Here is a 25,826-nt window from a genome sequence, read left to right on the forward strand (position 1 = left end):
TATACTAGACCATGTCAAGGCCACCAGCCAAGTTGGTCTGGTAAGACCGGTCAAGCCTCAGATTCATCGTAATCGATTAGCTTAAAGGGCTGTTCAATTATTGTTCCATGTTACAGAGGCATTAATTTACATAATTTATTTAGGATAGACAGCTAATTATTGATGAGCTTCAGGTAAAGTTTCGAAATTATATTCTGTTTATTAGTTGAATTAAAATGACTGGAGTCGGGTAAATGCTAGTTTATGATGAATTTAATACAAATGGAAAAATAACGGATAATTGCTTAATCAATATTAGATAGAGAGTAATTAAAGCTCGTTGACCAGCAATTATAATTGAAATTTTATTAATCATATGATTAGGAATACCTGTATTATTTAAATTAAACAGAAACTACCTTCGGACTAGGTATTTTAGTCACCGAAGCAGTTGGCGTCATTCGAATTCATAAAAACTTTTTCATTTTTTCATATATGTATGAAAATTATATGTATATGGCCTTTATATTAATCATGCAAATATATATGGCCATTTAAGATCACATTCTTTAATCCAGGAATTCACAGCACGTTTGATCCATTACTCACTCATTGCCATTATTCAGGCTTCAACACAGACACACACTTCCATTACACATCTCAGGCATTGATCGACCATTCATCATACACGCAGGGTAAATTCATCTATTTTATTCACAACGCCATTACGTTCATTTTTTTGACATTCATCCTTCAATATACTTGACCTCATGAGTCCGTCTGATTTTAAATAAAATGGATTCTTCGTGCGTCAATTCATCTGCATTTATCACTCATGGATGCATTCTAATTATTCTACGTGAATAATATTTTCAGATTTTTCACTCATCTAATGACTGTGCATTCATCAGTCATTGAAAGCTTCTAATTGGTTGAACAAGCGTGGTCTTGCATTCATCATACATGTGTTGATTGCATGTTCATCGAAAGCAATGCAAAGGTCGCACATATATGATGAATACAACGGTAAGACAAATATGATGAACGCAAAGGTCTTACATATATGATGAATAGAAAGGTCATACATATATTATGAATATAACACGCGAGCCTCCAGCTGGACACGCGAGCCTCCAGCTGGACACGCGAGCCTCCAGCTGGACACGCGAGCCTCCAGCTGGACACGCGAGCCTCCAGCTGGACATGCGAGCCTCCAGCTGGACACGCGAGCCTCCAGCTGGACACGCGAGCCTCCAGCTGGGCACGCGAGCCTCCAGCTGGACACACGAGCCTACAGATGGACACACGAGATTTCAGCTTGAATCAATTCAGATAATGTCAGTAATAAAGCAGTCAGCCAGTTTCCCGTTTCGTTCCTCTAAACTGTCTAAAGTATCCTGAAAAATTATCGAGCAAATAATATTCAGTCCTGTCTTCCTTACGCAAAAAGTCCATATTAACGCCAGCATTGGGCCAAAGATGCTGAACGCAAACCAAAAACAAGCTATATTAACATCATCTCCCTATCTGCCCCAAATCTCGAAATTCCCTCTGTCGCTACATTGATTAAGATTGTGGTGTTAAGGTGGCCAAATAATTGCCGGCGATCGGCTGGAGCCAAGATCGAAGCCTGTTGTTCCAATGTCTAAATCGCTGTCGTATCGTCTTCGGACGGCAATGCTTGATGGCTTTCTTTCACAAGAATCGGCGACAGGCCTATCCAGGCCTACTCTTTAATGCCGAAGATACTATACTATACTATACTATACTATACTATACTATACTATACTATACTAATGGTCTAGTGTTAACTATGACAGTGAGTTAGTACACTGCAGCGGTGGTCTTCTTCATGGTCTAGTGTTAACTATGACGATGAGTTAGTACACTGCAGCTGGGGCTCCCAAATAAATGAATAAGTGCACATCGCCAGCTATTTTAAACTGAATATTATAGGTCGTGTAAATGAAGTTATGAACAAAATAACGAAGGAAACTTTGATACGTCCGCTCGTTAGATACTCAAATCAACGCTGAAACAATGAAACTCAATGAGAAAATCAAAACAATCAATAAATCAATTCAAAATAAATATATTTTTGAATCAATGTTTCATAATATATTTTAACGAACAGGAAGAGCTAATTCAAGATCTCAGTTTATTAGTACTTCCAAGTGCATTTTTGAATCAAAAGCACGATATTCAAGCGGAAAGTTCGAATGATTCAAGGCCCATAATTTAGAGCGTGCAAGATTAACAAAGAAAAGCTCGACCCAAGCCTGAGTGAATGCGGTGCCCTGCGGCCCAAGAGGCTGCACTGTGTCATTCTCTGCACAAAAGCTCGCAGATTCGACCTAACCGTTTTATCCAGCCGCCCTGGATCGATAAAAGGCCTAGTCGCGATCAATAAGTCCTATTTGACCTAGATAAATTCTTTTATCGATACAATCGTACAAAATGGCGGTTGAGTTCTTGTCGTTTTTTTTTGCGAACAAATGAATGCATCGTCGAGCATTGATGGAACGTCACAAGTTTTGTGCGGACCGCCGTGAGCGTCCGGAACTGGAAGCCCTGACGGATCAGCGTAATGCCATCAGAAGCCCGCGAAATTATAAGAAAATCCTTATTATATTATAATATTATTATTATAAGAAATCCTTAGAGGTTTTTTATTAGTCAATTGGCAAGAAATTTTTAAATTGATCAGCAATGTTAGCATAGATTTCATTCAGTTTAGTTTTTCAATATCACAAAAAATTTCATTGACTCTAAAAATTTAAATTTTGATAAATATAATTTCAAATTGTTATTGTAATGTAAATCGGCCAAGTGATTGGCTAATTAAAATTCATGCAAATCATTTTAGCTATAATTCAAAATTAAAAGGAACGCTTGTCGTTCAAACTTAGCCTAAAGTATGGGGGCTAAACTTCGCCTAAAGTAATGGGGCTAAATCATTCTCAAATTGAACAATGATTATTGGACATGCCGTGCATCTTCGGTGAATTGCGATAGAGAATGTATAACCTCTTATCTTTCAATTACTGTTTTTGTCCATTAGAACAACAATTAATGCCAGTTTTTTTACCTTATTTTCATAATGCCATTAGAAAAATGTAATCGTTCAAAAATAATAAAAAATGAATCACATCCTGCGCTGCTCAGAGCTTGCCACTATCGTCAACGGTCTTCGCCGTATTTTCGTTACAGAAAAACTTTTCCGTTTCCGTCAAAATAATTCGGAACAAAAGCGTTCGTTAGGCCTACGAAGTGAGCCTATGGGCCGCGCTTTTTTCTCGCGCTCAGCTTGACAAGACTCGTCAATTTATCATCACAACAAAAAAAAAACAATAATAACCAGCGTCATGAATATCATTGATTAATACATCAACTTTAGATCTGAATTAATAAAAATATTGCTGCAAGTTTTGTGGTTTTGCGATGTTAAGAATCGGCGACAGGCCTACGGCCTAATAAACGCTGAAACCGCTATTATTATTATATTATTATTATTATTATTATTATTATTATTATTATTATTATTATCATTATTATTATTATTATTATTATAGTTTGCAAGCTAGATTTTCTAATTAGGATGCTCTATCCTCTAGATTTGATTTAGTCTCTTTTAAAATAAGCTCCTGTAAACTAATTCTAAGCTCATGTTTTTCGTACTTCGTTTAACCTTCCACAAATAAGGCTTGTATATTTGAAGGTTGATATCCTCTCAAGACTGTACCCTAACCTGCTATACCTGAAACTTAACCACTGGGCCGTTATGGTTGAAGCGACATAACAATTAGTAATTCATCGTCGCTTCATTACTCGCTTCTAGAATTTATTTCCTACGCATTTTCATCCTCAGACAGCGCTGTTCATTTTAATATAAAGTAAACTGCATTAAATTTTTCTGATTGAATCGCCTTTGCTATCCACAAAATTTTCCTTCAATAAATTTTTTTTTTCCTTTTTCCAGCGCTGTATGATTTTCACTCCCCCTGGAAGGCTTGGATCTTCTTCCGGGTCGCATGGAAATATTTTGACTGTCGTTGAAGGGATGAAAACTGGCAGGAAGTTCCTCACTAAAAGCATTTCATCACACGGGACTGCTGGCAGAAAGGGAAACCCTTCGTCTTTTATTGAAGGTAAATAAGTCAACAGGTAAACTGAACAAAGGCACGGACAGGTGGTCGAACTTCGCATTATTTTTATGATAAGATGAGCGAGGAAATATTATTTTAAGTCGGTGAGGAAACGAAGCTTTTTCTTTATTATTATTATTATGAAAATATTATTATTATTAAGAATAATATTTATTATTAATAATGAAAAAATTAATAATGAAAATAAACGCAGCCTTTATTATTAATAATGAAAATAAACACAGCCTCTACTTTCGTCGTATCGGCCAGCCGAGGCCGGCACATTCTTAATTTTAAATAATAAAAGTTCGAATTGAGAACGAGCAGATGAATTTCTTGTAATGCTATTACAGAGCGACTAGAATTATCAACATTTTATAATACCTAAATAATTAAATAATATTTTATAGTTGACAATCCACCTTCCACCGTAGGCCTTAGTGTAAGTTTTGAAATCTTCTGTGCATGCGAATGCCGTTAACTACAAAGGCGGTAATGTGAGAGATAATTAACTAAGCAACTATTTCCACATGAAACTGATATTCTTCCTTCGTATTCTTCGACTTGACATGATTTGTTTAGTATCAGAACTTATTTCGTTACATAAGTTTTGACAAGATATGACCTTTTCTTGACGAACGCCACAATGACCGGATGTTCATGTGTATATCTCGATACTTAGAAAGAAAGTAGATAAGTACTTATATTACAAGTATGCTTATATCGCAAATTCACAAGGAATTTAAAAGCAAAGAAAGCGCCAAGCAAAGTCATCATATCGATATTGAAAACCTTTCGGAGTTCGCTTAGCGTTTTCTTTGCTTTTAATTAAATTATTTTATAAAGTAGACAATCGTTCCGCGTTGCGAATACGAATATAAAGTGCTTTAGATGGTGGAATATTTCAGAAGCCTGGATACGATGTATTTTTTGCACGTGTCCAGTGCAGAGTAAAGATCAAATTGAACAAATTGAACGGACAATAATTTGCCGCGCATCCTTCGCGACTGTCTGCTAACGCTGTACACAGGAAAATGTTTAATGGTATTCTATAGTATATCAACAGGCTAGGAAGAGTTACTTGAGATAAATGTGAATCATTTTATCCGAAAGGATGAGGATCGATATACCTGGAAGAATAAGGACCAGCATATTCGGAAATTGGTTCAAAAATTGATCATCAAATAAAAAATTTTCCTGTTTTTTTTTTTTGCACTCGTGCATCGTCGCCAAGCGTCGCCCTTACGTAGCCCAGACGTCGCCCAAGTGTCGCCCTTACGTAGCCCAGACGTCGCCCAAGCGTCGCCCAACCGTCGCCCAACCGTCGCCCAAGCGTCGCCCTTACGTCACCCACATGTCGCCCAAGCGTCGCCCAAGCGTCGCTCAACCGTCGCCCAAGCGTCGCCCTTACGTCACCCACATGCCGCCCAAGCTTCGCCCAACCGTCGCTCAACCGTCGCCCAAGCGTCGCCCTTACATCACCCACATGTCGCCCAAGCGTCGCCCAAGCGTCGCCTATGCGTCGCTCATACCCATACGTAACCCATACGTCGCTCGAGCTTCACCCTGACGTCGCCTAACCGTCGCCCTTACGTCACCCACATGTCACCCAAGCGTCGTCCAAGCGTCGCCCAAGCGTCGCCCTTACGTCACCCAGCGTAGGCGTGGGAACACCGCCGTGTGTCGCCCCCCCCCGTCCCCCCCGTCCCCCCCGTATGCCCGGAACCCAGCCAAAAATGCAGAGCTCCAGGCTGCATATACTGGGAGGGTTTGATTTTGTACATACACTCACTGCATATACACAATATATCTTCTTATCTTCGTAATCTGATTTAATATTTCAATAAAGTCAGTGCATTGGTGGAAGTCTAGTAGCTATTTCAAACTATCGACAGTTGGGAAAAAATCCGGTAGAAGGAACCGTTTTTAGATCTCCTTTGGACAAGTTACGAAAAGTTCATGAATCGGCGACAGGCCTATTCTTAAGCGCCGACATCACTATGCCATGTTATGCTATTGTAAGAACGTGCAACATATCATTTTCGTATTTAGCTCATGTTAATTAAAGTGAAGTATGTGAGTGACGACCTCCTCATCACCATCATTTCTTCATCACCATCATCCACTCTCTAAAAATTATTTAATTAAAAATTATACTCAAAAATAATAATAAAATAATTCTATTCAACTTTGGTTTATAACTCAAGTTGTAGCGACTAAGTTGCCTGCCAAACATGCCTTAACTATAAGTGTCAATAACAAAGGACAAGAAAAGGTTAATGAAGTTCCGCTTGTCCTGCCCATGTAAGGAATTAGTAAGCAAGGCATTACTTCTCCTAATCCGGGGCTTCCGAGTCCTGGAAATGAGAAGAAAAAATCCTTAGAGGTGGTCAAGGAGGGGGGGGGTGGGGGGGGGGGAGTCTCGGGGTAGCGCTTTATAGGCTTCAATGGGTACAAGTTTCCTAGTTATTTTCTTCTAATTATTCTAGATAAATACTAAATTCTAGTTAAAATATTAAATTATAGTTAGAATACTAAATTCTAGTTAGAACACTAATTTCTAGTTGTAATACTAAAACCTAGTTACAATACTAAGTTCTAGTTACAATATTAAGTTCAAGTTAAACTAATAAACTTTTCTAGTTACTCTAGTTACAATACTAAATTCTAGTTACATTGCCTAATTCTCGTTAGAATACTAAATTCTAGTTACAACACTAAATTCTAGTTTCAATACTTAATTCTAGTTACAATACAAAATTCTAGTTAGAATACTAAATTCTTGTTATAACAATAAATTCTAGTTACAAAACTAAACTCTAATTGCAGTCTTGGCTTGGATCACCCGTTTAACAAACGTGGGACGCAACAAAAGCTCATGGTTATTAATGAGAATAATTATTTGTGTGATTGATAATGACGGAATTCAACTTCTATTGAATTTAAAGAAGAAGTGGTTGCTGCTTAAGAGGATACCATAAAATATATGATAACTGATCAATCTTTTATTTAGAAGTACATTTCTAGGAATCTCAATACTCTCATTTAAACCTTTATTCAGATAAACATCGTCTTAAATATTTGTGAATGATGTTTTTTCGGCTGAAATAGCTCAGGTATGATGTTTGTCGGCTGAAATAGCTCAGGTATGATGTTTGTCGGCTGAAATAGCTCAGGTATGATGTTTGCCGGCTGAAATAGCTCAGGTGTGATGTTTGTCGGCTGAAATAGCTCAGGTATGATGTATTTCGGCTGAAATAGCTCAGGTATGATGTATTTCGGCTGAAAAGACTCAGGTATGATGTTTGTCGGCTGAAATAGCTCAGGTGTGATGTTTTTTCGGCTGAAATAGCTCAGGTATGATGTTTGTCGGCTGAAATAGCTCAGGTTTGATGTTTGTCGGCTGAAATAGCTCAGGTATGATGTATTTCGGCTGAAATAGCTCAGGTATGATGTTTGCCGGCTGAAAAGGCTCAGGTATGATGTTTGTCGGCTGAAATAGCTCAGGTGTGATGTTTGTCGGCTGAAATAGCTCAGGTTTGATGTTTGTCGGCTGAAATAGCTCAGGTGTGATGTTTTTCGGCCATCATACCTAATGAATCGTATATCATATTTTCTGTTGAAAAATTCGAAATCATTTCATTACAAAGTTAATGATCCGGAACGCTATTATTGTCGACGTAATGGTGACACATCTGACTGCTCACCATCATTCAGGTAATGGTGATTCACGGGTCACATGATCAAACCTTTCCGAAATATCCCCATGTTCATTTAAAATGAAAGGCAATCTAAATTATTTATTTTTTTATGATCGCCATAGCGTACAATACTTTATTGTTCATTTGAATCTGTATTTTTATTTGCTTTTCTGAATTTTTATAAGCTCATGTATGATTTGTTTAACTTATTTAAAATTATTTTTTCTTATTAATAGCCGTAATTATGAACTAAGCAAATATTTCTGGCTAGAAATAAGTTTCGTCAGGTAGCTTATTGTATTTGACAGTCGAGTAATCGAAGTCCAAAGGGAGTCTAATGTAATGTAAGCTGGCGTATATGTAAAGTGTATGAGTTAACGGTCATGCTTATGAATTCACGGTCACGAATTAACTGACCTGTTTTTAAAAACTTTTATAACTACTACTAGAATAATGATTCAGAAATGCTTGTTATAGCGATCAATGAAGAATAATGAGTTAAAACAACTGGTATCGCGAAAATGCTAGAAAAGTCGCTCGTTTTACGATCCTCATGGTTCAAAAATTTTCCATTAGCGATAACAGTAGTAATACAATGTTTTCCATAATTTATCTTAATGTCTACAAATGGAAAATAATTAGCCAGGATAGCATTCCAAATTTCAGACTTGTATCTTATTAATGAGGGGAGTTACCTGTCGAATTCATAGTTAAGAATCTCCATAGGCGACTGCCGCGTTCGTTAGCGATAACAGTGGTAATATGAAGTTTACATAATTTATCTTAATGTCTACAAATTGAAAATAATTGGCCGAGACAGCATTCCAAATTTCACACTTGTATATTATTTATGAGGAGAGTTATCTGTCGAATTCATAGTTAAGAATCTCCATAGGCGACTACCGCGGCTGAGCGCCTTGATGCAGCCTCTTAACCTTATTCTATGGTTTTCAAACCATGGGTTTGGCTTTAAAACCCCGAAAAACCATTATTCTTTAATGTTTCTATTCTTCAAGAGCCGCGTACATACCTGCTGTTACGTTTGCTAATCGTATGACTTCAAATTCCAAGCTAAGGAGGAAGATGGGCTGAGACGAGACTATAGGTTTGGGGAACTGTATTTGGTGGAATCTGGTATACAACTGAAGGATAAAGGCTTGCTGGCCTTACATGACATACTATTGACACTATAGTAGTTCTACTTGAATTTGATCCTAATACGTAAATACGTAAAACCTCCAAAATTTTACGATCACAAATGGCTTTTTTTGCGTAGGGGGCAGTGCCAAGTTAAACTGCGGTAGCGTGTGCTCCATAACTTGATTTCTCGCGTGAGAATCTAAAAAATATAACTCAGTACTCACTGCAGTGAGTGACAGAGAGCGCATTTTCTCGTCGATCAAAACATGAAGTCACGGACGGACAGACAGACAGACGGACAGACAGAAAGACGGACATGGAGAGAACAACAGCGCCGTTTTTCCATAAATGAGAAAATACGCTAAAAAGTCAAGGAAGGGAATATTGTTTGTTAATAAATATTTATTGTTCAGTATTGATTACTGCCGATGCATAGTGGAAAAATGGAAGAAATGAACAAAATTTTCAACAGAAAATGTGATATTCTTTGAGACAACAAAGAATAAGCAGGGTGGCCCAGTTGTTACAGTTCAGAGTACCAGGATTGGCGCATTTGATGAAGCAACATGAGTAACGACTGGTACATCGACTTCATCACTTTATTGTAACATTTATTTATCCTGGCCGGGCTGTTACAAACGTCGGATGACATTGCGGTGCATTAGGACGCTAATTCTTTTGATTAGGTTGTTGGAGGTGATTGGCTGAAATTATTGGTGCAGGTGATCATTGGAGGTGATTGATGGAAATGATTGGATAAAGTTATTGATGGGTTGATTGGTGATGTTGATTGGTGAAGGTGATGGCTCAAGGGATTGGTAGAGGTGATTGTTAGAGGGATAATATGGAGTGATTTTCGGAACTGAATGTTTGAAGCGAAGGTGGTTATTTTAGGTGATTGTTGGATATGATTTTTAGCGCATTTTCTCCTTTATGGAAAAATGCACTATTGTGCTCGCCATGTCCGTCTGTCTGTCTGTCCGGCTGTCCGTCTGTCTGTCCGTCCGTCCGTGACAACGTTTTCGTCGGCGAAAAAATGCGCTCTCTATCACTCACTGCAGTGAGTACTGAGTTTTAAGGTTTTAAGTATTTTTTTAAGGTTATCGGCTAAAGTTATTTGCGGATATGATTCGCGGAGGTGATGTTTAGAGGTGATTGGCTTAAGTGATTAGTGAAGGTGATTGTGTGCGGTGATTGTCCCGTAATGACGCACTGAACGTGACATCAATTAATCAGGATATCGGTGGTCATAAAGCGCGGGTTTCATGCGTCGTCTCTCAGGCGCTCGCAGGCCTGCTTTTCTTTGCCGCGCACTCAGAGCTGCTGCTGTTCCTTCTGCTGTTTTATAATTTTTTATGTTTTTTTTTAAATAATTTTTACTTTTTTTGTTCTGTTTTTTTTTTTTAAATAATTTGTAATCTTTTTATTCGTTTTTTTTTATTTTTATAATATTTTTCGCTGTTTCTGTTATTTTTTTTTTTTTTGTTATTTTATTTGTTTTTAGCGCATTTTCTCGTTTATGGATAAAAGGCACTATTGTGCTCGTCATGTCCGTCCGTCTGTCCGTGACTACACGTTTTCGTCGACGAGAAAATGCGCTCTCTGTCACTCATTGCAGTGAGTACTGAGTTATATTTTTCCGCTTTTTTATGCTCTTTAACTTGTTGTTTTTTCGAGACTTTTTCGGAATTCGCGCTCGAAAAATAAATGCATATGACGATACAAGGAGTGTTATTACTTGTATAATACAAGAACAGGTTTAGCATCCTGTTACATGTTAGAGACTGGACAATTCAAAATATTAATGAACCAACTTATTAATATAATTTAAATTTTTAGCCAATAATTTCCTCCCTTTCCTCTAATCCTTCCCTATTCTCTCACTAAGAATGAAATTCCAGGTCCAGGCAATAATCCTGCAGGATAGTTTCCTTAAATAAAACGAACCCAAACAGCGTCTCTCCGGTCCCAGTTTCAAACACACAAACTTCGCTAAATATTTATAAGATTTTTTTTCGGTTCTTAACTCTAGTTAATTCTACTGCCATTGGTGCAGAATAGATAATTAATATTTATGTATTTGAAAAATTGTCAGGACTCCACTTAATAATAATAATAGCTTTAAAAAGTTCCTGCTTCGGCACGTCGATTCAAATTGGACTCTCCCACAAGCTCTTTCCTTTTAAGGACTTTATCCTTGAGGACGTCGGATCTGACCTGCAGTAAGTCACAGGAGCTTTACGTGCTCAGTTCTGCGGTGACCGGGAACAAAGGCCTAAATTTGCCTGTACAAAGGCCTACATTCGGTAACACAAAGGCTGCCAAGTCTCATGGGTGGCAGCAAAATTCCTTCACTCGAGCTGGGCAATATAACGCAATAAAACGTCCTAGAACTGCAGGTCTGAGCTACATACAGCCTGTATGAATACTGTGTGTTTTGTACGCTGTATATCTGCTGCCTTGTGTACTGTGTACGGCTCTACGCAGTTTACTTGCTGCCTTGTGTACTGTGTCCGCTGTTTGCTTGCTGCCTTGTGTACTCACTATCATGAGTAGTACATTGTACACCAAACCCCTTTACTGTACGTTGTCATCATCGACAACATTCATTTCAATTTGAAGACTTCGCCTGAATTCTCACACATCACATCAGGGGCGTCTTATTTATCACATTTATCCTTATAAAAATAATTATACTCATGTATTTATAAAAATAATTACATTCACATAAATATAAAGACAATTACACTCATATTTAATCTCCCCTCCAGATAACAAGAAAGTATTTTGATCTGCATCCGTCCTGACCAGCGAAGAGGAACCTATCCTATACTAACCCGTTCACACAGGACCAGCCATTGTACGTATGTAGGATTAAATCCTTTTGTGAATATCCTTCGTTAATTCCTGTCGCTAAATCCCGCGTGAATGTCGCACCTCAGCGCCGAAGGTGTTCGCTACAAAAGATATATAAATGCAGCAGTAACCCGTTGCTATACTCAGGTAAATAAAGGAGATTTTGTCCGAATAGAAATGCTCATTTTTTTGTATGACTACCATGTTTTCAAAACTCGCTAAGTGAACGTAAGTACTTACGCACTATTTTCTTGTCTATGATTGGTGGATTTTGCTTGAAAGGCCGTCAATGATTGGCTGATGAACTTACGATCTCTTAACTTTTTTTTTAAAGTATAGGCCCAGTACTATCGTCTGCTCTTTGCTCATGCGTTAGATAAAAAAGTGAGTCAATATTCGGACAATTTGACTAAGTCACTTTCCTAAGTGTAGCCATTGAAGAAGAAGTATGACTGAAATAATTAAGCTAATGTTGGCTTAAATACAAAGGCGGTCAATAAATTAACTTTTATTCTCAAACTCCGTCGAGGAAGCCGATAAGCTTGAGAAATGTACATCAGGCACGAGTCCTTGTATATTAGGTAGAAATACTGCGTGGTTTTGCATTAAAACAGATTAGTCATAACATCCGAGTAGACCAGACCCAACATAGATTCGTCATAACATACAAATAGACCTGACCCAGCATAATTGTGGACAAATAAACAAATATTTTTGTTCACGTTCAGCAATAAAAAGTAAAAATCATCTGGCTATCAACTATTCCAATTGTTGATAACATAAAAAGTAATAAATGAAAGACAGACCTCAAAACCGGTAAATAGCTAAAAAATATTTAACTCGTCTTGCCCTCGTGCTAGAAACTTCCAGACAGTCGCCGCCCTCCCCAGAGTGTCAGTTTTTCGAAAGAAAACATACAGCAACAAATAAATTAGTAAATATGGTTTATTATAAGTATATAATTAATTAATTAATCATAAGTATGTAATTAATAACTAAAGGTATAACATATGTTAACAAATAAATTAGTTTAAAATTAGTAAATAAGGAATTTAGGTATAAATTTGATGACGCATCAATGTATTTCGATATGTTAACTTCATTTCAACCCTCTAAACCTTGCTCAAAACTTTGAAGACCAGCCGTAATTTCAAGGGGCAATATTAGGAGGCCATGGATAGGGAAAATCCAAAGCAGAAGAAAAGGCAAAGGACAAATTTAAATATACCAAAAACCCTGTTCTCCTTATCAGGAAGGGAATATTTATTCAATATCAGAAAGTTGTCAAAACATCATCCCGCAATAAGTGGTAGAAGCCAAGGCAAGTCAACGTCTGTCTCCTAATTAAATAAAAAGCGATCCTGAATTATAACCGTGAATGAACATAACGAAAATTTAGAGCGAGTACTTAGGTAACAAAACACCGATAACAGGTTGGCATGGCTTCTTATAACATGACTTACGAAGAACAGACGATAATTAAAGCAGATCACAAGAAAAAATGGTCGTGTTCACCTTCAAGTTCCAAAGCCGATAGAACTATTTCCAGATCGCTGCTTATTACTAAGAAAAATATTCATTGAAATAAGAGGACGACAAGGGAAAAATATTCAGTAGAAATAGCGGACGAGTACGGAGAAATATTCAGTAGGCGATTCACGGGAACTTCTTGATTTGAAAGCTCAATAAAAAAGGAACAAGTAAAAATCATTACATATAAATTTTATTAACGAACACAATACCTGAATTTTTATAAGTTCCGTTCGAGTCGCTGCAGCATATTGACGACCCGAACTTTGGCCGGCCCGATCCCACGATTTGGCTCCCTGTGATTTTTTATGGGGTTATCTTAAATAAATTATTTACAATGACTGTTGAGGATATTCTACCTAATATGAAGAACAGCATACGCCAAGCCATCGCCAATATATGCTTCAAAGAGTTGAACGAAACTTCGAAAATCGACTAAAATCGACATTGATAATGGAAGCCGTCATTTGTCCGATGTCATCTTTAAAATTAAATTCAGGTAATGTCTTTTTCAATAAAATTTATATCGTAATGATATCTTTACTAGTTCTTTTTTATTGAGCTTTCACACCAGAAAGTTTCCGTTAATTACCATGCATTAATAGTAAATACTCAAAAACAAACCATATTGTAGACGGGAGAACTCGCATTAACTTTATTCGGCATATCAATGCCGTCCGAAGTTATGATGAAAGCCATGGTTCAACCGATCATCGAGTTATCAAGCGCTCGTTGAGGTCGATAACACGTAGGGCAAAAGATCAGGTCGAAGGTCTTGGTAAAAAAAAACAATAGGAAAACGCAGATTAGGATAAGAGTTATTAAATGTTACACAAAATCAATAAAATTAAAGATTCAATTTTGGGAAGAAGGAAGGAAGCTACCGCTTGCGGGCATTTTTCATGGTTGTTCAGGCGGCTCCTATATTAGGTCGGAACCCAAGTTCTTTTCTTCTTGATCCTAAGTCCTTTTCTTGAGAGATGATGGATCCTCTTAAGACCACAAAGACTGGGCACCAACACAGGCCACTGTGGGCTTCCCATGCCCCACAAAGGCTAACGGATGTCGCTGGTTAAGAAGACAAGTGTAACGATCGCATTTTTGTGCCTGCACATTTGTTTGAGTGTATGGTCCTGAGAACGGAACTGTTCCGCGACCGACCTGGATGCCCTGATTTTACCCAACCATGATCCAGTTGTATGGTGCACTCTATATACCTCACGTGAATGCGCAGCACTTGATCATTAATGTTATTAGTGACATATTAAGTAATGTGACATGTGTATTTCTTTATGTGACATATCAACTAATGTGACATGTGTGTTTCTTAATGTGACATATTAACTACACATAAATATGGTGCAGTTTTCTTGATGACCTAATGGGCGGTAAGTGCTTATCACACAATATCATATATTATTCCATATATATTCTCTTATCTCATATATTATCTCATATGTATTTTTCAATGTACTCCTATACTTATCGGATCGCGACATAACGGCGACCTGAAATTTTCATTTGTAGTGGACAATGTAAAAGGATTGCACTGAAGGGAGGAAAGGATTTAATAGAAAACCTAAGTTTGAATTTTTAATTGGTGTTGAAATATTACATGTATTTAATGTAACTAAATTATACACTCATAAAATTTAATATAAACATTTGGTAATTTTTATATTAAATATCAAATAGAAATATTACCATAGTCATAAAGTGGGCATGCTTGTAGCTAGCAGTCGACGATGAGCATTAAAATGAAATGAGAGATTAAGGCATGAATGAAAATAAGCATAGCCAGAAATAATATAATTTCATGAGGCAATAAGCAAATATGCGATCTATGCTGATTTTAATTCTTCAGGGCGACTTCAGAACTTGTTGCGAGTTGGTGAGCTCGTTGCTGCTTTAGAAATGCTCTGCTTTAGAAATGCTCTTTCATTAACGATTTCCGAGTCCTCAGTCAACTTTCATTCGCAAGAATTTTATTAAGTTCGTTATAAAAAGTTTCATTGGGTTAACCCACATTATTATTTCATTAATCTGTCTATATTTACTCTTATTTTGGTAAATGAAAAGGTTCGGTCCCGAATCAATTTTTTGTTATTCTATAAGGTCTTTGAAGATATCCCATCCTCTTATTACCGAACATACTCTCATTTTACGAGATTTCAGTTATTGCATCAATTTACATTCTACACTCCTTCTTTGGTTTTTCCGTAGCTTTCTATCCTTACATAATCCTTTACTCCATCGATAATTCTTCGAAAAAATGTCTCCAGTGTATCCACCCAATTATCATTATTTGTTCGAGTTTTTAACTATGCATCCTTAACATTGTGTACGTAAATTTCCTTTCTTCTAAGATCTTCTCATCGTTCGTTGAGAAATTAACCATCGTACCTACCACGAGAAGTTAACCGTGAGAAGTTAACCATCGTACCGACCACGAGAAGTTAACCATCGTATCGACCACGAGAAGTTAACCATCGTATCGACCACGAGAAGTTAACCGTGAGAAGTTAACCATCGTATCGACCACGAGAAGTTAGCCATCGTATCGCCCACGAGAAGTTAACCATCGTATCGCCCACGAGAAGTTAACCATCGTATCTACCACCTTCCCTTGTCCCTTCAGAAGCTCCTGGTTTTACATAGAATCCACTTCAGTTTTTAGTGCCGTCAAGCACTGTTTGCTACTCCGGTGTCTCGACAAGAAGTACTTCAAATAACTATTTTTTAAAGTAAACATTGTTTTCCAGAAGACAACAGACCATTTCGTGTAGTTTGTACAGCTTGTCCAAGTATCGTAATAAGTAGCGCGTTATTACATTTTTTAAGTAAACTTTGTTTTCCAGAAGACAACAGACCATTTCGTGTAGTTTGTACAGCTTGTATCGTAATAAGTAGCGCGTTATTACATTTTTTAAGTAAACATTGTTTTCCAGAAAACAACAGACCATTTCGTGTAGTTTGTACAGCTTGTCCAAGTATCGTAATAAGTAGCGCGTATTACATTTTTTAAGTAAACATTGTTTTCCAGAAAACAACAGACCATTTTGTTTAGTTTGTACAGCTTGTCCAAGTATCGTAATAAGTAGCGCGTTAGTACAGTGAGTGGTCGGCATCACGCTTCACTGCTAGCGGTCACGGCTGAGTGGGCGCCCACTCAGTTGTGGGTCGAGAAACACAGAATATAACCCACTTCTGAGTGGGTAAGGTTAGTGGGTGAATGCCGGATGTATGAGGAGTATAAGGTACATGTATGCATGAATGTGTCAGCGTCACTATCATGACATGATGTGATGTATAGGTGATGTACATTGTAGATGATGTATAGCATATAGATGATGTTTAGTTCATGTTTAGGTGATGTATAGGCAATGTGTAGGTGACAAATAGGGGATGTATAGGTGATATATAGATGATGTATACATGATGTTTAGTTCATGTTTAGGTGATGGTGTTTTGAACATGAGTTGTGCTGTACTAGTTATTTATTTAAAATTAGAAATTTTCTTATACATGCGCCATTCTTTACTTTAAAATTTCCTGATATGTTTCTAGGAATGTGCTGGTGGGTTGCAATAAACACCGCAAGAACTTCATTTATTACCTATTTTTTAGATATCCTACCTGCATATCCAGCCGTTACTTTCTTGAAGTTAGTTTATTATTTCTACTAAGGTATTTAATAATAATATTTATTAATATTTCAATATAATAATAAATAATATGTAAATATTAATATTAATCTTTTTTCTATTATGAGCGTAAATTATTATGTTCTGACTCATGAATGGAGAAAGAGTTAAAGTTTAACGTTGCGAATTATGCATGCGTGGCTTTCAGACCACAACACACAACGGAATGGTGGAGGAAGAAAGCGATGAAGGTAATATACTCGGTAACAATATTGCTTATGATAAATTGTCTATCAAATTTAAGTGAAGGAAGCAATTGGTTAATTCAAATCTAATTGCAATGTTAACACATGTATGAATATGTTTAAATAAACGAAGTAAAATGTTAAATGGTTGCCATGTTGAAATGATGAAATACGTATTAATATTTTGAGATTTCAGCACGTATGCTAACATGTTAAAATGCGAAATAATGCAATATCATGTTCGAATGTTATCACAATTCTTTACAAGATAAAATTTTATCAAGTGAATTAGCATGGTAAAACGTTAGCAAGTGAACTAACATGTTAAAATGATATTTCAAGTCTTAACACGTTAAAATATAAACAAAATTTATACATTTTATTTAACATGTCAACTTATATGTTAACATGTTACAATTTCATATCAATTTATTTAAAATTATGCAACTTTGAGAATTTCATCAATTTTGTCAATGTGTTCCTCTGATTGTTATTCTCAATCTCATTTTTCCTGCTCTAATGATACTTTCTAATTAGCCGGTGATACAATGAAGGCAAGCTGCAAGGTTTTATGATATTAATGAATTAGTTCTCCTGAACCTATTAACTACGACATGCTCCTCCCACCTAAAAACCCGTGACCTATCCTGACCTGACCCCGCCCCGTGACCTCAGTTGTGGGTTGACCTCGCGGTCTCTCAGGTCAGTGCTCCTCGTGACGTCTGATGGGAAGGTCACACGTTTTTTCTCCCCGTCAATCAATTCGAAATTTTAAAAATCAAATGAAACCTGTTCCCTTCGAATGAAAGTTCCTATAATTCAAGATAAGATTATTAAATAAAAAGAAATTATTTTTATTAAATGAGAAAGAAAGAGTCGAATTTTTAAGAGTAAAACCTAATATACCAAAAAGAGATAACAATAATAAAAAATCCTAAAGACTATGCCCAGTGGCTTGTAAATGGACAACGAAGACGCGGGTCTGTGCGGGACAAACTTCAGCGGTGAGAGAAGCTCCGGCGTGTTGGGTGAGTTCCAGAACTGCTTTATTTGCTATTAAAATCTGTCTATATTGCATTAAGTAATTAATTCTCACTTAATTAATAAGGCAATTCATCCACGGTAGAATAACTCGCATTGTTGCAGCAGTTGTCTGGCAAACGTGCCTCGGTGCAGCAGTTCTCTGGCAAACGTGCATTAGTGCAGCAATTGTCTGGCAAACGAGCATTAGTGCAGCAATTGTCTGGCAAACGTGCATTAGTGCAGCAATTGTCTGGCAAACGAGCATTAGTGCAGCAATTGTCTGGCAAACGAGCATCGGTGCAGCAATTGTCTGGCAAACGAGCATTAGTGCAGCAATTGTCTGGCAAACGAGCATCGGTGCAGCAATTGTCTGGCAAACGAGCATTAGTGCAGCAATTGTCTGGCAAACGAGCATTGGTGCAGCAATTGTCTGGCAAACGAGCATTGGTGCAGCAATTGTCTGGCAAACGAGCATCGGTGCAGCAATTGTCTGGCAAACGAGCCTCGGTGCAGCAATTGTCTGGCAAAGACATCGTCCAGACGGAAGGGTTTATTGCAGCATCGTATGCCTTTCTCGTTTGCACTTTACAGCGAGGCTATTATGAAATTATGTTATACATAAGCACCATCAAAATTAAGGTAAGCAATAATAATAATAAATTGATAACTGATATATTTCTTGATAATAATGTCCTTATTGGATTACATCGCTGCTTTTTCTCAAAATTAAATACCTTAAATAAGTTCTTGTAGATGCTTTTGCATATACAAATACGAGTGATAACGCCGGCCCCGACCCCTGCTTGATAATTGAAGTGAAATATTGAAAGCAAAATACGTCTAGTTTTTCTTTACTTATCATTAATACTGTGAAGTTTTAATAAGTTAGACGCTATTCTTTAGAATAGCGTCTAATGTTGAAGCATCTGATAAATAATTTGTTTCATCGCAACTTCCATAAGAAATTCACACATGCACACTGGATATAAATAAATATTGTGTGTAAATAGCAGGTAAAAATGTTTTGGAACAGGCCATATGGGCCTATTTATTCAGTGCCGACACTTCTATTCTATTCTATTATAATATAAGGTCTAGTGGACCCTGTATATGAATATTAATAAATCTAAGATTCACCTTTAGTCCTTCCCTCCCACATTCGTCCGAGGAAAGCTCCTGACGCTGATGGTCGGCACTCAAACCATTGATGGCACTACTATAATGAGGTACTCAAACCATTAGTCGTAAGATGAACAATAACGAAAAAAAACTTAGTAGCTCGTGTCAATCTTAGCACAATGTACCTACCACTCCATTACTTCCATGTACACCGCCTTCACCACTACCACCACCTGCACTACTACTACAACCTGCACCACTACCAGCACCTGCACCACTACCAGTACCTGCACCACTACCAGCACCTGCACCACTACCAGCACCTGCACCACTACCGCCACCGCCACCACCTGCACCATGGCACTACCACCACCGCCATCACCTGCACCATTGTACCATCACCACCATACCATGCATACCTCTACCACGACCACCACCACCACCACCACATTCTCATTTATCACTATCACCTTCCATACCACCACCAGCAAAACCACCCACACCACATCGCGCTTTTCCTTCCGTGCCAACACCATTAACACAAACAGCGCAACAAGAATCAACATCAACACATCAACACAAACATCTCACAGGCAGAGATTTTACACATGCATCCAATACTACAATGTGCACCGAACACAACACATCCACCCGCTCCTCAACCACCACCACCTCAACCACCACCACCACCACCACCTCAACCACCGCCACCACCACCTCAACCACCACCAGTGCCAACACCCAAACCACCTGCAGTGTCAGTGTGTCACTAACGGCCTGCAGTGTCTGGTGCCAGTGCAGTGTTTGGTGCCACGAATTACACTGCAGTTCAGTGGAACTGGCGCTCCGTTTGTAGTGCATACTTAACTCAGTCATTACATTATATTTTACATTATTATATAGTATATACAAGTTTAGTTACAAGTTATATACAAGTTTACATTATATTTCAACAAGTCACTTCTTCAGCGAGTTAATAATTAGACTATAATTTTCCCATTCTGAATAATGGAAGCATTTAACAATTATTTTGAATCTATAATCACTTTCATTACGCACAACGAGTAATGATTAATAACTCGGTCCAATTTAACTTCAAGAACAATTATTACTTTTATAAAATAATCACATTTAACCGACAGAAGAATATCTCTCCGATTTTATCCAGCTCGTCAGATCCCCAATTTACATATAATATATTCATTATCTGAATGAGGAAGGCGTGTATATACATCTTGAACACTATTAATACATGACCACATTCAATAAATACAATTGTAACTTAGAAAGCCAGCAGTTTAACCCGATGCCCATCATTGGGCTATCACAAGGCAGGTAGTAAGGATAGCTAGTATCTAAGTGAGCTACGCACTCCCAAAATGAGGTGGGTGAGAATACGGCTGTAAATATTATAATAAATGGTTTACTGCTGCCTTGATAACCGTTGTATAATTATTATTATTGTGTTTAGTACTGATAATGTATCCGGGGGACAAGTTTGTAGAGCTTTTCTAAAATTTCAGTGAATATTTCGAGAAGTTGTAAATATTATAATAAATGGTTTACTGCTGCCTTGATAGCCGTAGCCATTATTATTATTTTATTGTAATTGGTCCTGATTGTGTAACCATGGGTCAGGTTTACAGAGCTTTTCTTACATTTCAGTGACAATTTCGAGAATACCGTTTCGAGCCGTTGCCATTATTATTAGATTATTTTACATAATCCTGATTATGGAACCAGGGGACAGGTTCGTAGAGCTTTTCTATCATTTCAGTGACAGCGTTAGCCTCGTACAACGCGCCAATATATAATTTAGTCATAGTAATAACGGTGCCACAAATTATACGTAATGGTAGGCGACATGATTGCTTTCATTTACTTATTGTATGTAACAATGCATTGAATTAAAACGTGATCTTACATCCTCCAGTCTTTGCAACAGCCTGCAATTTTCGCGTCCACAGCACCAATTTGAATCTCCGTCAGCGAGATTCACTTATTGTATGTAACAAGGCATAGATTTATTCATGCAATTAATCATACTTTATATGTATATTTATCGCGTTGTTATACGCAAACGGCAAAAGCGCAACTTACACTACATGCCATATGGTTCTCATGTAGTGTCACCATAAGCAAATGACCATAACACCTGCAGTTCTCATGCAGTGTTGCCATAAGCAGTTCATATGCAGTGTTGCCATAAGCAAATAACCATAACACCTGCAGTTCACATGCAGTGTTGCCATAAAGGCCATAACACCTGCAGTTCACATGCAGTGTTGCCATAAAGGCCATAACACCTGCAGTTCACATGCAGTGTTGCCATAATGACCATAACACCTGCAGTTCTCATGCAGTGTTGCCATAAGCAAATGACCATAACACCTGCAGTTCTCATGCAGTGTCGCCATAATGACCATAACACCTGCAGTTTTCATGCAGTGTTGCCATAAGCAAATGCAGCTTGGCGGTCACATGCAAAGTCTCGCAGAAAGTAGCGGGAGATCAGCTAGAGCAGCGTGGCTTATTTTTAGCCTTTAAACAACTGCGGAAAAGTCGCTATAAAAAGAGGCAGCCACGGGGTCTTTATTTAGACCCGCTTGAGAATAGCGCGAGACCGAGTGATCGCTGCTAACCCGCTTATAAGCAAGAATGCTTGTGTGTAGACCTTCATGCAATCGATACGATCTTAATAATCTATTATGGACCAGAGAAAACATCTATTAATTATTTAGTGATCTTAATCAGCAATAATTAGGTTGTATTAAATAATATATATTCCGGAAATGACAATGTATTTATGTGAACGGTAGCAGTCCCAGGCCACTCTGAGCAACGGGTGTCTCGAACGACCTAGAGATCATGTCTCTGATCGCTGGGGGAGTGATAGGGTGTCGTGGGAACGCTGGATGAGTGATATAGTGTCGTGGGAACGCTGGATGAGTGATATAGTGTCGTGGGAACGCTGGGGGAGTGATAGGGTGTCGTGGGAACGCTGGGGGAGTGATAGGGTGTCGTGGGAACGCTGGGGGAGTGATAGGGTGTCGTGGGAACGCTGGATGAGTGATATNTCACTGCTGCATGGCCTCACTGCTGCATGGCCTCACTGCTGCATGGCCTCACTGCTGCATGGCCTCACTGCTGCATGGCCTCACTGCTGCATGGCCTCACTGCTGCATGGCCTCACTGCTGCATGGCCTCACTACTGCATGGCCTCACTGATGCATGGCCTCACTGCTGCATGGCCTCACTGATGCATGGCCTCACTGCTACATGGCCTCGCTCTACACGGCCTCACTGCTGCACGGCCTCCTTGTGACGCTCTTCTCACAAGTGCCAAAACTCCGTACAATGAATGTTTACTGTATTCTGTAATCCAGACTCTTGTATATTTTCATCTTCAATAGCAATTTGTATGAGTTTCTAAATCAAGTGCTATTTTACATGAATTGCTGCTCTATTGTTCAGCCGACATGAGTAAAAGGCGCAGGCCGCAGTCCGCAAGCAAGATGTTACTTGCCTTTAATAATGCCCAGCGAAACATTATTGCCTGTTTGATTGCATGTTTTTAGTTGAACTCTCAAAATGTCCCAGGATGATAATGTATTTACATGTTCGTGCAGATGACAGTGGCACACAACGTTCGTCTGCCTCCGCACCACTCCACGCCACACAACTTCTCCCTACATCACCAAACTCCACACCACTCAACACAACACAACTGCACCCCACATCACTCAACGCCTCACCATTCAGCGCCACAGAACAGCATCTCAAACCACTTAAGGCCACAGCATTCAACAACACACAATTGCGACCCTCACCACTCAACCCCTCACCACTCGACACAACACAACTGCACCCCACACCATTCAACACCACAGAACAGCGACCCTCACCACCCAACCCCACACAATTCAACATACCCAACGCCACAGCATTTAACGCCCCACAATTGCGACCCTCACCACTCAACCCCTCACCACTCAACACAACACAACTGCACCCCACATCACTCAACTCCTCACCACTCGTCGCCACGATGAACATGAAGTGCACTGACACGGACGATCAGCCAATGGACCTGACAACTGGACCCAGACTGGAATCTGGAGTCGGTGACACCACCTTCTGCACTCCCGTGGCGGTGGGGGTGACAGGTGCCGGGGAACTTAAACCTAACCTAAGTCCTTCCCCGCCCTCTCCCCCAACTAAAAGAAGTCTGGATGTCGTCCGAGCAGAGGACTGGACCGTGGTTACCCCCTGCAACGGTTTTGGAATCCAGTCTCTTCCATCGACCTCGCCATTCGCTCGTGTCAAGAGGAGACGTTTGCAGAGTCCAGAAAAAATATGTGGTGGCAGTTCGGGGCGCTCAAACGGAAGGAATTTTCTTGAAGAATACAGAAGAAATAATTATCATGCCTGTGGGTTTTCTGATCTAAGCTCTTTAGAATTATTAGTAAGAAATCAGCAAGAAATTGAGCGATTGAATAATCAAAAATCACACGATTTTATGACCGATAATCAAGAGGCTTCCACAGTTGGGTCTCCGGCCGGCAATAACAATCGAAATGGTATCTCGTCTTCTGTAAATTCCCAACTATCATTAGTACATCATTATGAAAAAATGCGAATGAAACAATATTCAGAATTGTTGCAGCTTAATCGTGAGAGTAGGGATGCGCCAACAACTCAAAAATCTCATCCCGTTTCGCCCGTGAACACCGAACTAAAACCAGGACTTTGCGACCATAAATCAAGTCCCCAGAAAGGTTTTGCTTGCAGCGGTGGAGGTGACTGGGCAGACGCAACGAAGTGCTCTCATGACGGTCTATATGGGGCCTACATGTACCTTAATTATTTGCCTTATCTGCTGGCCGAGACTTCGGCTGCTGGACCAGCAGGATTTCAGGAGATCATGAAGATGCAGAAGGCCTCTCCACCACCCACTTCGTTTAACCGACAGGTAAATTTCTCTGAAAATTCTTCAAGATAATCAATTGTTGTTGTTGACTGAGTCAGAGAATAACTGCATTGAAAAATTTCTCGACTGGTGAGTCATTTGTGAAGTTTGTTCAGCCGAAAGGTGACCAGTATAGATGCATTGCTTTATTTCATTTGTTTACAGTACCAACTTATCAGCCATTACTTACAAGGAAAAATTAGGGACGTATTTTCTTGAAAAAAGTCTCAATATTTAGATATACTATATATCAGGGTTCTTGCAAAATTTCAATTGCCAACAGTTAATAATTCGTACATTTTTCAGGTCCCATCTTCCATCAGTGACATTTATTCGGCGTACCTGGCAACTCTTCTCTTACCTCAAGTTCACCAACAGACGGAAATGTCAGAAAACCTACATTTATTGAATGCCCCATCACCTCACCACGACGTTTACCACAACACATTGGAGCCCTCGACCAACGGTGAAACTTCGCGCAGCTCCCAAACATCAAATCACTCTTCTGCGATTTCATTATCGCCAAATCCTTCATTAAAGTCCAGACAAGAACTTTTCTCTGGGCAGTCGTCCCGCACCTACCCTATGTCTACTCATCGCCACAAGAAACAATTCCTTAGAGCCACCAGCCTGGATGAGGGTCTCGTGCGAGGAGGTTTTTCGCTCGACCCTGAGTTTTTCACGCCTCCGTTCCAGGGGTGGGAAGCGAACAAGTTTAATTTGATGCGAGCTAATTACTCATTGCCGAATTTGCCTTCCTGCTCGCGTGAAGTCCAAAGACAATCACCAGGGCCGTCGACAAGTTTCGACAAATTACACGAAGAATCTAGAGACCAGCTCGACAGCAACTTTGCAGCGGATTTGTCACGGCTACAGAAAGAGCCTTCGCGTACTAACACCATCAATATCAAGAACTTCAATATTTTTAGAGATCTTTACTCAGTGAATGACGTCAACACATTCTTGAGAGAAAATATTAATGGTGGAACTAGTGGTGAAACTGATTCAGTAGATGACAGAACAGGAAACGAATCAGAGAGCATTTGTTTAAGAACAAACTCAATAAGGCAAACCAGTCCAGCTGATCACCAAAAACAAGAAATTTTACCTCCAGTTCCGTCGTGTAGTAACATAATGAACGGGCTAATAATTAAAAAGAAACCCACCAGAGCTTTGACAGGCAGACATGTGCGATCCGGCACAGGAGCTTCCATCTCAACTCTGACGTCACTGCGGGAAAAACTGGAAGAACGTAAGAACAGAACGCCTCCTGCCACCCCAACGTCCTCGAAGCCTCCAACGCGAAGCCGAGGCCGTAGGAAGTTGCCACTGTAATGCTACTTGATGCACGTAGAGCCACCCCAACGTCCTCGAAGACTCCAACACGAAGCCGAGGCCGTAGGAAGTTGCCACTGTAATACTACTTGATGCACGTAGAGCCACACCAACGTCCTCGAAGACTCCAACGCGAAGCC

The 25,826-nt window shown here is 39.0% G+C and overlaps 1 protein-coding gene across 1 annotated transcript; it reads left to right on the plus strand.

Moving 5' to 3' along the window:
- The first annotated feature begins 18,201 nt into the window (after positions 1–18,201).
- LOC108680671 lies at positions 18,202–25,707 on the plus strand. Its single transcript, XM_047884277.1, has 3 exons — positions 18,202–18,268; positions 23,012–24,354; positions 24,658–25,707. Exons 1-3 carry the CDS (start codon positions 18,202–18,204, stop codon positions 25,684–25,686), a joined length of 2,439 nt encoding a protein of 812 aa, XP_047740233.1. The 3' UTR covers positions 25,687–25,707.
- The last annotated feature ends 119 nt before the right edge of the window (positions 25,708–25,826 follow it).

This window comes from Hyalella azteca, unplaced genomic scaffold, assembly GCF_000764305.2.
Source record: "Hyalella azteca isolate HAZT.00-mixed unplaced genomic scaffold, Hazt_2.0.2 contig15086, whole genome shotgun sequence".
Lineage (NCBI taxonomy): Eukaryota > Metazoa > Arthropoda > Malacostraca > Amphipoda > Hyalellidae > Hyalella > Hyalella azteca.

Excerpts from the sequence above, each read along its gene's own strand:
- LOC108680671 (XM_047884277.1), top strand. The coding sequence starts at position 18,202 with ATGGACAACGAAGACGCGGGTCTGTGCGGGACAAACTTCAGCGGTGAG. Across the intron at positions 18,269-23,011 it reads GAGAAGCTCCGGCGTGTTGG|ATGACAGTGGCACACAACGT; the intron begins GTGAGTTCCAGA and ends ATGTTCGTGCAG. Across the intron at positions 24,355-24,657 it reads CCACTTCGTTTAACCGACAG|GTCCCATCTTCCATCAGTGA; the intron begins GTAAATTTCTCT and ends TACATTTTTCAG.